A 14,652-nucleotide genomic window follows, 5' to 3' on the forward strand; every position below is an offset into this window, starting at 1 on the left:
ACTGTACAGCACAAGAAACTCTATTCAATGTTATGTGGCACTCTGGATGGAAGGGGAGTTTGGGGAAGAATGGATACATGTACATAAATGGCAGAGTCTCTTGGCTGTCCACCCGAAACTATCACAACATTGTGTGCTGGGGGCTTTCCAGGTGGCACAGTAGTGAAGCATCTGCCTGACAATGCAGGAGACCCAAGAGACATGGGTTTGATCTCTGGGTTGGGAAGATCCTCTGGAGTAGAAAATGGCAACCCACTCCAGTATTCCTTTTTTTTTCTTTTTTCTATATTTATTTTCAAACTTTAAACTTTTTATTTGTATTAGAGTAGAGCCAATTAACAATGCCGTGGTAGTTTCAGGGGAACAGAGAAGGGACTCAGCCATATATATATATATATATATATATATATATATATATATATATATATATGTATCCATTCTCCCCCAAATCCCCCTCCCATCCAGGCTGGCACATAACACCGAGCATAGTTCCACGTTGGTTATCCATTTTAAATATAGCTGTGTCTACATGATCTTCCCAGACACCCTTAAACTATCCCTTTCCCCTGGCAACCATAAATTCATTTTTAAGTCTGTGAATCTTTCTGTTTTGTAAGTAAGTGCACTGTATCATTTCTGTTTAGATTCTACACATAAGGGGTGTCATATGATATTTCTCCTTCTCTATCTGACTTACTTCACTCAATATGACACTTATCCATTTTGCTGCAAATGGCATTATTTCATTCTCTTTAATGGCCAAGTAATATTCCACTGTATATATGTACCACAACTTTAACCATTCCTCTGTTGATGGACATTTAGATTGCTTCCATGTTTTGGCTATTGTAAACGGTGCTGTAATGAACATTGTGGTACGTATATCCTTCTGGGTGTTTTTCTCCAGATATATGCACAAGAGTGGGATTGTAGAGTCATTTAGTAGGACATGGAAAGACACATGGAAAGCACATGGAAAGACATTCAACATCACTAATTATTAGAGAAATGCAAATCAAAACTACAATGCGAAATCAGCTCATACCAGTCAGAATGGCTATCATTAAAAAACCCATAAACAACAAATACTGGAGAGAGTGTAGAGAGAAGGGAATTCTCCTACACTGCTACATGGTACAGCCACTATGGAGAACAGTAAGCAGGTTACTTAAAAAAAAAAAAAAAAAAAAAAGACTGCTCCAGTATTCTTGCCTGGAAAATTCCATGGACAGAGGAGCCTGACAGATTACAGTCCATGAGGTCCCAAAGAGTTGGACGCAACTGAGCACTGCACATGAAGCACAAAACCGACATGGCTGATACTGCCGTCCACCTGAAACTATTACAACGTTGCTAATCAGTTGAACTCCAGTATAAAATAAAAAGTTAAAAAAATTCTACAGCAAACCTCAAATGTAGTGATAAATTATTAAATGCAGACTAATGAAAATCATAACTAAGATAATAATGCTTACCACCACTTTTTCTATTCCATATTACACTGGAGGTTCTAATCAGATCAAGAAAAAAGATGCAGAAGAAACTGTAAAGTAACAAAACAATCACAATTTGCATATGATATAACCATCTTTACAAAAAGCTCAAAGGACTCTGCAAAATAAGAGAGTTTAGCAGTGAAGACACTCTCAACAAATGTAGGTATAGGATCAATAAACAAAAAACCAGTAACGTTTCTATACATACAACCAACTAGAAAATGAAGTAGGAAAAAAAGCCATTCATTGTAGCAACAAAACTATAATGTACCTTGAAAAAAATATTTAAGACTTCATGTAGTAATATGAGAAAATATTATTAATGGGCACCAAAAACCCCTCCATGTAAAATAGAGATATATCATATCTATGGAAAGGCAGATTCAATAACATAAAGGTATCAGTTCTCTGCAAATTAATCTATATGTCCAATTTAGTTGGCATTTAGCGGCAAGGAGTTTGGGGGACGGCTTGTCGTGCAAGCTATCAAGGTTAATTAAAACAGATGCCACATAATCTTACTATTTAGCTATCTCGTTTTATGATACAGGCACATGGCTTGGAATATCTATTGATTTGAGTGATCAGCATATTCCTTGGTTTACTATCTCATATAGTGATTATTTCCTCCAACTATTTGACAAGAGCTGATTGTGAAAGAGTCTAGATTAAGATCCCTGGGAAGTGCTGTTTGGTTAATTAAAACAAAATCCCTATATGCTTAATACCAAGAAAACATGTGGCAAAATACTGTGTTATGATCTCATATTCTTGCCTATAAAGATGGTCAGACATTTCACCTTTATGCATAGTGCTGAGTGATCCACAAACTTCAAGCAGTTTGTGGGAGCTACTTTGCTCAAACACCTCAGCATTGCACACCTCAGAGTACGCACAACAAGTAACGACAGGGAGCCTTTACCACAAAACTTTTGCTAAGACAGAATATAGATGCCTGACTTTAGGCAGGACTACAGCCTTAACGAGAGGCTTCCCAGGTGGTTCAGTGGTAAAGAATCTGTTTGCAACACAGGAGACCCAGTTTCCATCCTTGGGTTGGGAAGATCCCCTGGAGAAGAAAATAGCAACCCACTCCAGTATTCTGTTCAGGAAAGTCTATGGACAGAGGAGTTGGGAAGGCTACAGTCTATGGGTGTTGCAAGAGAGACACGACTTAGCAACTAAACCACATTAGCCTTAATGAAGGGCCAGGTGCAAAATATACTTTGAAATAACTAAGTGAATTAACCTAATACATGTATTTAGTGCTATGTGGTGCATGGTAATGAAAACAAACGCTTTGGGTTTAGCTGACTCAGAACTGTTTATGAACAACAGATCCACTGATTAAGTACACTGTTACTAGAATAATAGGCCCATTTTATCAAACAGTGGAAGATAATCATTTTCTACATGCTATGGGAAGCTAACATGTCTACTTTATCTAAATATAGTACACTTCAGTTTTAACTCTAAACATGCTTTCATTTTAGGTGCAGATCATTTGGTAACTACGTTTAATCACCTGAGGAATTGCTGGGATGATTTGCAAGTTTTAAATTACATTACTTTAAATTAGTTAAAAAGAAAGCAAACTTACTTTGGTAAGGGTATACATGAGGGCAAATAAAAGACATGGTCTGTGACCTCGTGGAACTCAGTCCCGCGGGGAAAACAGACACAAAGTAAACTAACAAATGAATTTACTGTAACAAGTTACACTAATAGCAAAGAAAATTTAATCAGACAATAAGAGTAATAGGAAGCCTACTTATCATAGTCAAAAAAGGCCACTCTGGTAGACAAAAACGAAAGAGGTCAAGATTACACAAGAGGTAGGAGGCAAGTGTGACAGAGCTTTTGAAGTGCAACTGGAAACCACTGCAATGTTTTAGGCAAGGGAGAGACCAGATCAAATTAACAAGATTACTGACATCTGCATGACAACTGGGGGATGAAGAGGGGAGTGGTCCAAGAGGGAAAACACGTGCTGTCAGAGACAGGTAAGGGAAGGAAACCCTGCCAACTCCACCAAACGTGGATAAGAATGAAAATCCCAAATGCCCTGAGAAACATACTTTGAGTTTAAAACCCAAACCTAAGAGAAATTTACATGCGTGAACTCTAGGAACTTGAAATTAAGTGGCATTCCTTTAACTAGAAACGGAACTATTGGCTGGCAATTCGCGCTATCTAAACTACTAGCAATATCATCTTGCCGACGAACAGGTTTACTTATTTGGGTAAAATTTACCCCCACTTCCAACACCTACAAGGAAGCAGCTCAAGTTTAAGAGAAAAGATAAAGAAGGGCAAGTAAATGGGCTGAGAACAAAATGCTGGACAATGAACGGTCTCAAAGATCCAGTCACCAGGAAAAATACTTGTAAGCAGCCTCATTTAGGTGAAAGAAGAAAAAGCTGAACCGCCGAAGTTCTTACTTATATTCTTCCTCCTTGGCGAGGAGGTCCCGTCGAGGCGTGGCAGGTTGCTGAATGCGTGGCGGGAGCGGAGTCCCTGAAACGCCCGGTCTCTGTAAAAGAGGCAGACACTTTCAGAACCAAAGTTCAGTGAATTCTGGTGTCCTCAGGACGTCGAAGCCTAGCTGCTACCCAGGACAGTCCAGTTGAACTAACCTTTAAACTTCTCCCGGCCATCTTTCGCGGCCGCGACGCCGTTACCGAGGCAACGACGCACTTTCCCGCGAGAGTTACCACAACCCCGGCGGCCTTCCAGCTCAGTGCACGATTCGGTCCACGCCCCAACTCTTGGCAGAAAACAGCGCGAGCTTAGGACCCGGCTGAGAACTGGGGAGTGTGCGCTGCGATCTTTGTACCCACCCGACTTGCGGTAAGCGCTAACCTCAGTCTTGCAGGAACTGAAGAAGCCAAAGCCGTGGACTGATTTATAATTATATAAGACTAGAGATCTCTTCAAGAGAATCAGAGATACCAAGGGAACATTTCATATAAAGATGGGCTCAATAAAGGACAGAAATGGTATGAAATCTAACAGAAGCAGAAGGTATTAAGAAGAGGTGGCGAGAATACACAGAAGAACTGTACAAAAAAGATCTTCACGACCCAGATAGTAACGGTGGTGTGATCACTCACCTAGAGCCAGACATCCTGGAATGTGAAGTCAAGTGGGCCTTAGGAAGCATCACTACAAACAAAGCTAGTGGAGGTGATGGAATTCCAGTTGAGCTATTTCAAATCCTAAGAGATGATGCTGTGAAAGTGCTGCACTCAGTATGTCAGCAAACTTGGAAAACTCAGCACTGGACACAGGACCAGAAAAGGTCAGTTTTCATTCCAGTCCCAAAGAAAGGCAATGCCAAAGAATGCTCAAACTACCGCACAATTGCACTCATCTCACACGCTAGTAAAGTAATGCTCAAAATTCTCCAAGCCAGGCTTCAACAATATGTGAACTGTGAATTTCCAGATGTTCAAGCTGGTTTTAGAAAAGGCAGAGGAACCAGAGATCAAATTGCCAACATCCACTGGATCATCAAAAAAGCAAGAGAGTTCCAGAAAAACATCTATTTCTGCTTTATTGACTACGCCAAAGCCTTTGACTGTGTGGATCACAATAAACTGTGGAAAATTTTGAAGGAGATGGGAATACCAGACCACCTGACCTGCCTCTTGAGAAATCTGTATGCAGGTCAGGAAGCAACAGTTCGAACTGGACATGGAACAACAGACTGGTTCCAAATAGGAAAAGGAGTATGTCAAGTCTGTATATCATCACCCTGCTTATTTAACTTATATGCAAAGTACATCATGAGAAACGCTGGGCTGGAGGAAGCACAAGCTGGAATCAAGACTGCCAGGAGAAATATCAATAACCTCAGATATGCAGATGATACCACTCTTATAGCAGAAAGTTAAAAAGAACTAAAGAACCTCTTGATGAAAGTGAAAGAGGAGAGTGAAAAAGTTGGCTTAAAGCTCAACATTCAGAAAACTAAGATCATGGCATCTGGTCCCATCACTTCATGGCAAATAGATGGGTAAACAGTGGAAATAGTGGCTGACTTTATTTTTGGGGGCTCCAAAATCACTGCAGATGGTGATTGCAGCCATGAAATAAAATGACGCTTACTCCTTGGAAGAAAAATTATGACCAACCTAGACAACATATTAAAAAGCAGAGACATTACTTTGCCAACAAAGGTCCGTCTAGTCAAGGCTTGGTTTTTCCAGTGGTCATGTATGGATATGAGAGTTGGACTATAAAGAAAACTGAGCACCGAAAAATTGATCCTTTTGTACTGTGGTGTTGGAGAAGACTTGAGAGTCCCTTGGACTGCAAGGAGATCCAACCAATCTGTCCTAAAGGAGACCAGTCCTGGGTGTTCATTGGAAGGATTGATGTTGAAGCTGAAACTCCAATACTTTGGCCACCTGATATGAAGTGCTATCTCATTTGAAAAGATGCTGATTATGGGAAAGATTGAAGGCAAGAGGAGAAGGGGACAACAGAGGATGAGATGGTTGGATGGCATCACTGACTCAATGGACATGAGTTTGAGTAAACTCCGAGAGTTGGTGATGGACAGGGAGGCCTGGTGTGCTGCGGTTCATGGGGTCGCAAAGAGTCAGACATGACTGAGGGACTGAACTGAACTGAAGCTGGTGATGGAAGGGTCTCAACCAAAGAAGACAGGTCCATTTCAAATAGTAGGAAGCAAGCTAGTAAAACGCCTACTCTTTTGCACAAACTCTGTTGTGATTTCCAAACTAAGTAGCCCATTTGATCTTCAGTTTGTTTTGTTAAAATGAACTACTTAGTGGAATTTCAAGTTTTGATTCCTCACATTAATTTACAGCATGGTTAAAAGCTCAGGCTCTCAAGGCAGTCATCTTAAGTTCATGTCCTGGGTCTGCCACTTACTAGCTTGGGGAAATCATTATCTCAGCTACTTCATCTGTAAAGTAAGGGTAAGAATAGTGCCCATCTCACAGAGTTACTTTGAGGAGTAAATGAATTTGTGCTTTGGATTGTTCCTGGAACAAAGTAAACAATAAAAATTCCATTTGGGGGAGAGGGGAATAAACTTGGGAATCCAGAAATAAACTTCACATTTAGGGGCAACTGATCTTCAGCAAAGGTGCCAATACCATTCAGTGGGGCAAGTCTACTCTTTTATGAAGGTGGGAGGAAAAGGGATGACAAAGGATGAGATGGTTGGTTGGTATCACCGACTCAATGGACATGAGTTTGAGTAAAGTCTGGGAGTTGGTGATGGACAGGGAGGCCTGGCGTGCTGCAGTCCATGGAGTTGCAAAGAGTCGGACATGACTGAGCGACTGAACTGACTGACTGGAAAACAGTCTCGCATTTTCTCAAAATCATACACATAAAATTACCACACGATTCAGCAGCCCACTCCTAGCTATATGCCCAAGAAAAATGAAAACATATACCCTTACAAAAAGTTGTACACAAATGTTTATAGCAGTATTCTTCAGAAAAGACAAAAAGTGAAAATGACTCAAATGATACACTGGTTAATAGGTAAATAAAAAGTGGTATATTCATCAATGGAATATTATTCAGGGCCAGAAAGGAATGAAGTACTGATGCATACTACAATATGGATGAACCCTGAAAACTTGCTATGTGAAAAAAGTAATTCACAAAAGACCACATATTAAATGATTCCATTCTATTAGGACCACATATTATATGGAATGTCTCGAACAGGTAAATCTATAGAGACAGAAAGCTGTTCAGTGATTGCCTAGTTCTGAAAGATAATGGGGAATTGACTAAGGTGTTGCCAGATTTTGGTGGGGGGGGGGGTGGCGGGGGCAGTGAAAATGTTTTGAAAGTGATTGTGATAATGATTGCACAAATCTGTCAATATACTAAAAGACAATTAATAGTACACTTTATATGAATAAATGGTGAGTATGTAAAATACATCAGTCAAGTTATTAAAACATTAAAAATAAAATTAATTATTAAAATAAAAATGTCAAAAGATGAGGAAAAGGTACGCGATACTAACACTAATCAAAAGAAAGCTGGAGTAGTCACATTAACTTCAAACAAAGTGACCTCAGAACCAGAAAAACTATCAGAGATAAAGAGGAACATTACATAAAAGATAAGGAGATCAACTCTCCAAGAAGAGATACCAATCCTGAATGTGTATGAACCAAACAGTTGAGTGTCAAAATGCATGAGGCAAAAACTAATAGGAGTGCAGAGAAACAGATAAATCCACAAGTACATTTGGAGATATCAACACCTCTTTTTCAGTCATTAATAGTTCAAGGAGGCAGAAAATCAGTAAGGATGGGATTGCCCTGAATAGCACTATTAGTCCCAAGGAATCAGCAAAAATCTGCTTGATCTAATCAACATTTAGAGACTACTCCATCCAACAACAGCAGAATACGCATTCTTCTCAAGGTCACATGGCATATTTACCAAGATAGACCACATTCTGGGCCATAAAATGCACATTAATAAATTTAAAAGAATAGAAATTATATTCATTTCCTAGAATTGCTATAAGAAAGCACCACAAACTGGAAGGCTTAAAACAAAATAAATTTATTGTCTCCCAGTATGGAGACTGGTAGTTCAAAGTCAAGATGTTAGCAGGGCAATGCTCACTTTGAAACCTATAGGGGAGAATCCTTCCATGCATTTTCCTAGTTTCTGGTGGTGGCTGTCACTCCCTGGCGTTTCTTGGTTTGTAGCTGCATCCGGCCAATCTCTGCCTCTACAATCATATAACATTCCCCCTGTGTGTCTCTGTCTACACATGGCATTTCCTCCAGTCATACTGGATTAGGACCCACCTTAATGATCTCATCTTAACTTGATTACATTTGTAAAGACCCAATTTCCAAATAAGGTCACATTCACAGATTAAGGGGAGAGGTGTGTGTATGATGGATTAGGACTTCAGCTTATTTTTGGAGGAACACAGTTCAATCTGTAATAATAGAAATTATATAAACTATCTTCTGAGGTATAACATAAAAAAGCTGGAAAACCCAAAATATTTGGAGATTAAACACACTTTAAAATAATACATGGGAATAATACATTAAAATAAAATATTTTATTTAAACAAATAAAATATTTATTTTATTTAAATATTTTAATAAAAATACATTAAAATAATACTTCTTCAAAGAAGTCTAAAAAGAAATGAAAAAGTAGTTTGAACTCAGTGAAAATGAAAATACAATCTACCAAAACTTGTAGGATACAGTGAAAGTAGCACTTAGACTGCTTAGCATTAAATGTATATATTAGAAAAGAAGGCAAATCTAAAACCAACAATCTAAGGTTCCACCTTAGGCAGTGGGAGAAAGAAGAACAATTTAAGCTTAAAGAGAGCAAAAGAAAAGAAATAATAAAAAATTAAAATAGAAATTAATGGAATTGAAAACAGGAAAACAGAGAAAATCACAGAAACCAAAGTCAGTTCTTTGAAAAGATCAATAAATTTAATAAACCTCTGGCCATATTAACCAAGAAAAAAAGTGAAGGCACAAAATGACCTATTATGTGTTCTTTTATGTGATGGTCAGGTGCAACCACAAGAAAAGGTACAGAAGAGGCTCAAGAAAATAAAGTTCATTATACTCATAAGTTCTATAACTAGGAGGTACAGAATGCCATGCAGGGCTCCATGGCAAAGTCCCAGGGTAGTAGGAGGCAGAAAACACGAGTCAAGGGAAAACCTAAGCTACCCTGCAAAAAAAACAAGGCAAAGAGAACAGTTTAGGACTGACTAGTTTGAATTATTTGAGCAGGCTTTAAGCTTTAGGGGCTGTTCCCAGCTGTCTGGTACCTGGCCCTGGGATGATTAATAAAACAAAGGAATATTGCCTCCTAAAGTGTACAGGCCAGGTAGAGAGGGTATGACTCTACATTGGTCAGTTGGCATATTTAAGGTACACTCCTGGCTGAGCCCTTTTGCTATCTCTGAGAACTGGTTAGGTCAATAAGTCTCATCAGCCAGAAAGGTTTTTTCTTTTTTTTTTTTTTAAGATATCAAATCGTAATAATACACAGAAAAAAATTTAAATAAACAATTTAATATCATTATTAAAATGGGATCAGGATCACCATTAATTATCCCATGAACACTAAAAGGAAAAGGAGTACTATCAACAACTACATATGCAGAAATTTTATAAATTAGGTGAAATGAACCAATTCCTTAAAAGATGCAAACTACCAAAATTCACATAAAGAAACATAGATAATGAGTAATTAAGGACAGAGTCAATAATTTTCTAAGAAAGAAACCAGCAGAACCAGGTGGTTTCACTTATGAATTCAACTAACATTCAAGGATGAAATGATACCAATTCTCCACAATCTCTTCTAAAAAATGGAAAGAAAGGGGACACTCCTAAATCACGCATGAGTCCAGCATTACCTTAATACCAAAAGCAGTTAGGGACATATAAGAAGAAAAAACTATAGACGATATCTCTCATGAACATAGATATAAAAGTCTTTAGCAAATATGAGCAAATTGAATCCAACAAAGTACAAAAAGAATTATACAATGCAAACAAGTGAGATTTATTATAAGTGAGTAAGGCTAGCTCAGCATCATAAAGTCAATCAGTAAAATTCAGTACATGAAGAAAATAAAGAAGAAAAAACACAATCATATAAACTGATGCAGCAAAAGCTTTTGAGAAGATCCTGGTAAAAATTCTCAGCAATCTAGGAATAGAGGGGAACTTCCTCAACATGATAAAGAATATCTACAAGATAACTGCAGCTAGCATCATACCTAATAGTGAGAAACTGAATGATTTCCTCTAAAGATCAGTAACAAGGCAAGAATATCCTTTCTCACCTTTTTTTTACTCTCACACCTACAGTCCTACCCAATAATAAACAAGAAAAAGAAACAAAAAGTATATAGATTGAAGAAATAAAATACCTTCATTTGTAGATGACATGAGAGTAGATGGAGAAATCCCAAGGAATCAGCAAAACTCTCCTAGAACTAATAAGCAAGACTGATAAAACAAAATGTAGTATATACATACAATGAATTTGGATATACACTATAAAATGGATGAACCTTGAAAACATGCTAAGTGAAATAAGCCAGACACAAAAGAACAAATACTGTATGAGTCTGCTTATATGAAGTATCTAGAATAGACAAATACTGAAATAGAAAATAGAATAGAGGATGCCAGGAAATGGGGAGAGAGGGGACTGGCGTGTTATTTTTCTTTAATGGGTACAGAGTTTCTGTTTGGGGGGATCAAAAAGTTCTGGAAATGGATAATTGTAATCACTGAACAATATTATGAATATATTTAATGCCACCATATTGCATACTTTAAAATAGTTACAGTGGTAAATTTATGTATATTTTACTATAGTTAAAAAAAAAAAAATCCAGTCAGGACAGTCTACAAAATACCCCATCTGTACTCCTGAAAACTATTAATGTCAGGCATAGCAAGCAAAGTTTGAGAAACTATCACAACCAAGAGGAACCTAAAGAAACAAGACAAGCAAATGTAAAGTGGTATCCTGGATCAAATCCAGGTACAAAAAAAGACATTAGGTTTAAAAACCAAAGAAATCTGAATAAACTGTGGCCTTAGTTAACAATGCATCAATAATGGCTCATTAATTGTAACAAATGTATTAGACTAATGTTAATAATAAGGGAAATTGGGTGGAGGATATATGGGCACTCTATTCTCAGGTTTTCTGTAAATCTAATTCTGTTTTTTAAAAAATAAAGTCTATTTTTAAAAAAGCTAAAAGAGACTCTGCTGCAACAGAATTGTAAATTCAATCATCTGGGGGCATCCTTGTACTGCAAAACAACCAGATTATGTTAAAAAATTCAAACAGAGACGTATATATGCATTGCTGAAAATTTGAAGGAAGCAGAGAAAATTTCCATGTGTCTTGCTGATGTCTCCTCCTCTAGCTCTTTGCCCTCTCAAATAAAACAAAACTGACTGTGTGAATAGGCAATTAAAAATAAAAGGACTAATCAGAGAATATGCCCATTAAAGACCTGTGCTCAGAAAATATAGTCTGTGTTTGGTCAACAATAATATGGAGGGGCTGAAAATTGAGACCCTTGCTCGAAGCTACTAAACCAAATGGAAAAAGCTAAAGTAGTTCCAGACTGGTAGTGCCCCCAGGCTCCCAGCAGAATCAAAACAAATCCTCTTCAGACAAAAATATCTCTAATTAAGCCCCCCAGATTCCTGGATTAAGATCAAGAAAATGTGAGTTCACCAACAAAACTCACCAAGCAGAAAGGAAACAAATCACCATTAGTGAAAAATGAGAAGAAATAATAAATATTTAGAACTCCCAAATGAGATTAAAATTGTATTAGCTGTAAAAAGTAAAATATCTATTTAGCAAATATTTCAAGAAATAAGGGATAAAATCATAATGATAAGCAAGCAACAAGACCAAGCAAATATGACAAATAACCAAATGAAACTTTCAGGCTTTAAATAAACATTTGTTAACTGATCCATGTCAGTTTTCTGGACACCTGAAACTAACACATCACTGCAAATGAACTATACTCCAATAAAATTTTTTTAGATAAATACGTATAATTTGTTAAGATAAAAACACTCAGTGGATGGGTTGAATGGCACAGATAATTTGTAAAGCATAAAATATCTAAGAAAATTATCCAGAATGAACAGAGAATGATAAGAACACGGGAAATATGAAAGAAATGTTAAACAATTATAGAAGATAGACTAAGAAGATCTGATATATAAATAATCAGAGTCCAAGGACAGATTTTTAGAATTGAGAGTGATATTACAAAAGTTAATTGCTTACAATCTCCCAGGGTTTAGTAAAGACATGAATGCACAGATTCAAGAAGCACAGAGTGTCACAAGAGGATAAATTTAAAATTTATTCTTATGCCTGTTGTAAAACCCAAGAGACCAATAAAAAAGAAAAGATCTTTAAAGCAACCAAAGAGAAAAAAGACAGGCAACCTATAAAGAAGCAATTAGACTGAAAGCAGATGTTTTAATAGCAATTGTGGAAGCTAGAAGACAGTAAAATAATGAATGAAATCCTAGGATAATAAGCCCCATTTATAAGTGAGAATTTGAGTCAAATATGGTTGGTGATAAATCACCAATTAATGATTAATGGTTATCTGCCTTTTATCTAATCCCAGATTGGTTGAGATAAACTTTATCTTCTAGGATAAGGATGTGGATGAGGTGTAGGACATGGAGGAAAGGGTAAAACTGTGAGTGAAAAAAGTAAGCTCCCTATCTCAGGAAACAGGGAGGCAGGGATCCTTTATTGCCAATATTCTTCTAGCTCAATATCCTTTGATTAGACTGACCAACTGGGCCCCAGCGGAACACTGTGTTACTATAAACGCTGGCACTGACCTGGAAGTTCCAGTCAGTGAGACAGGATCCCGAAATGGCACCTCTGATGCTTATTTTGAAGCAGACAGCCACCACAAGTGGTATTAACCACAACCAGAATGAGCAAAGATTTTAATTATAGAGCTAGACCATTAGAACTTCTAGCCAATCAGCTAGACAGACTCAGATGACTCATCTCTCTTTAATTTTTGCAAAAAGCCCACTCTTCTTTTCACACTATTGAAATTTTTCATCTTCATGAATTTTATTATGAGAGGGTTTCATTATACCTTCAAAGTTATCAAAGAAAATAATTTCAGTCTAGAACCGTGTACTCGGTCTCTAATATTATACTGCAAGAGAGAGGAGAAATAAATATATCCTGAGATAAATAAAGCATAAGAGATTTACCACCCACATACTCATGCTAAAGGAACTTCAAAATGATGTACTTCAGGAAGAAAATATTATCAGAGGAACATTTTGATGTATCAGAAGACTGTTGTTGTTCAGTCAAAAATCACGTCAGACTCTGCAATGCCTGTAGTCTTCCAGGACTGTGGTCTTCCAGGCTCCTCTGTCCATGAGATTTCCCAGGCAAGAATACTGGAGTGGGTTGCCATTTCCTTCTCCAGGGGATCTTCCCAACCCATGGATAGAACCCACGTCTCTTGCATCTCCTGCATTGGCAGGTGAATTCTTTATCACTAGTGCCACCTGAAGAAGCCCCACCAGAAGAATAGTAATCAAAATAAAATGATAAGCATGCATGTAGGTCTAAAATAGTTTCTCTAAAATTCCTATCAACAGCAATGTCTGCCTTGTGGTAAAAAAAAAAAAAAAAAACTAAAACATTGTATTCTCATCTAACTGGGAGTGGAAAGAAACTTCAACCTGATAAAGAGCATCTCAAAAAAAGAAAAAAAGAGAAAAGAAAAAGTTCATCTAACTTCATATTTAATGATGAAAAACCAAATTCCTTCCTCTAATATGAGGAGCAAGATAGAGATTTCCACTCTTACTACTCCTATTCATAATCATACTGGAGATTATAATGATGGTTCTATCCTGCACAATCAGGTAAGTTAATTAATCAATTTCAGAAAGGAGGAAATAAAACTGTTTCTCTTAACAGATGACATGATTGTCTATTTTGAACATTCTGAAAACCTACCCCCACAATCTATGGAGCTATTTACTAAGTTTGACAAAATTGTAAGATACAAGGTCAACTCACAAGAACTAATTGTAGTTCTATATACTAGCAATGAACAACTGAAAATTACAATTTTAAATGCAGCACTATTTACAATGGGACCAAAAGAATTATGGGGCTTCCTTGGTGGCTCAGACGGTAAAGAATCCACCTGCAATGCAGAGATCCGGGTCTATCCCTGGGTCGGGAAGATCTTCTGGAGAAGGGAATGGCTACTCTGGTATTCTTGCCTGGAGAACCCCATGGACAGAGAAGCCTGGCGGGCTATAGTCCATGGGGTCATAAAGAGTCAGACACAACTACAAGAGAGACACCTATAGGGACTCCTAGTAATAATTAAAGTTGCAAAAGGGAGTAATGTCCTCTTTAAGCAGGTCGAGCAAAAGCTAGCCCCATCTGGGTGTTAATGTATGATTAATGATTCCCATCCCTGACCCCAAGTGACCTAACTCAGGATGCAAATGTGCAAAGTATATAAACATATTTAAAAGCCAGGAAAGATTCCACTAAAATGTTAGTCTTAGTTACTACATAGGATTTT

The 14,652-nt window shown here is 37.4% G+C and overlaps 1 protein-coding gene across 4 annotated transcripts in view; it reads right to left on the bottom strand.

Moving 5' to 3' along the window:
- TEX9 (testis expressed 9) overlaps nt 1-14,652 on the bottom strand; it is a 297,677-nt gene that overhangs the window by 78,932 nt on the left and 204,093 nt on the right. For 2 of the 4 annotated variants that reach the window (XM_065941921.1, XM_065941918.1), the window contains exon 2: nt 3,938-4,047. The exons of 1 other annotated variant lie outside the window; for it this stretch is intronic. In XM_065941921.1, the coding sequence (XP_065797993.1) occupies nt 3,938-4,047 (110 nt within the window). Of the gene's footprint in view, nt 1-3,937; nt 4,048-4,132; nt 4,206-14,652 lie in introns of those variants that run through there. One more of the 4 variants, XM_065941919.1, reaches the window with a different exon arrangement.

Source organism: Muntiacus reevesi, chromosome 7 (genome assembly GCF_963930625.1).
Source record: "Muntiacus reevesi chromosome 7, mMunRee1.1, whole genome shotgun sequence".
Classification (NCBI taxonomy): Eukaryota; Metazoa; Chordata; class Mammalia; order Artiodactyla; family Cervidae; genus Muntiacus; species Muntiacus reevesi.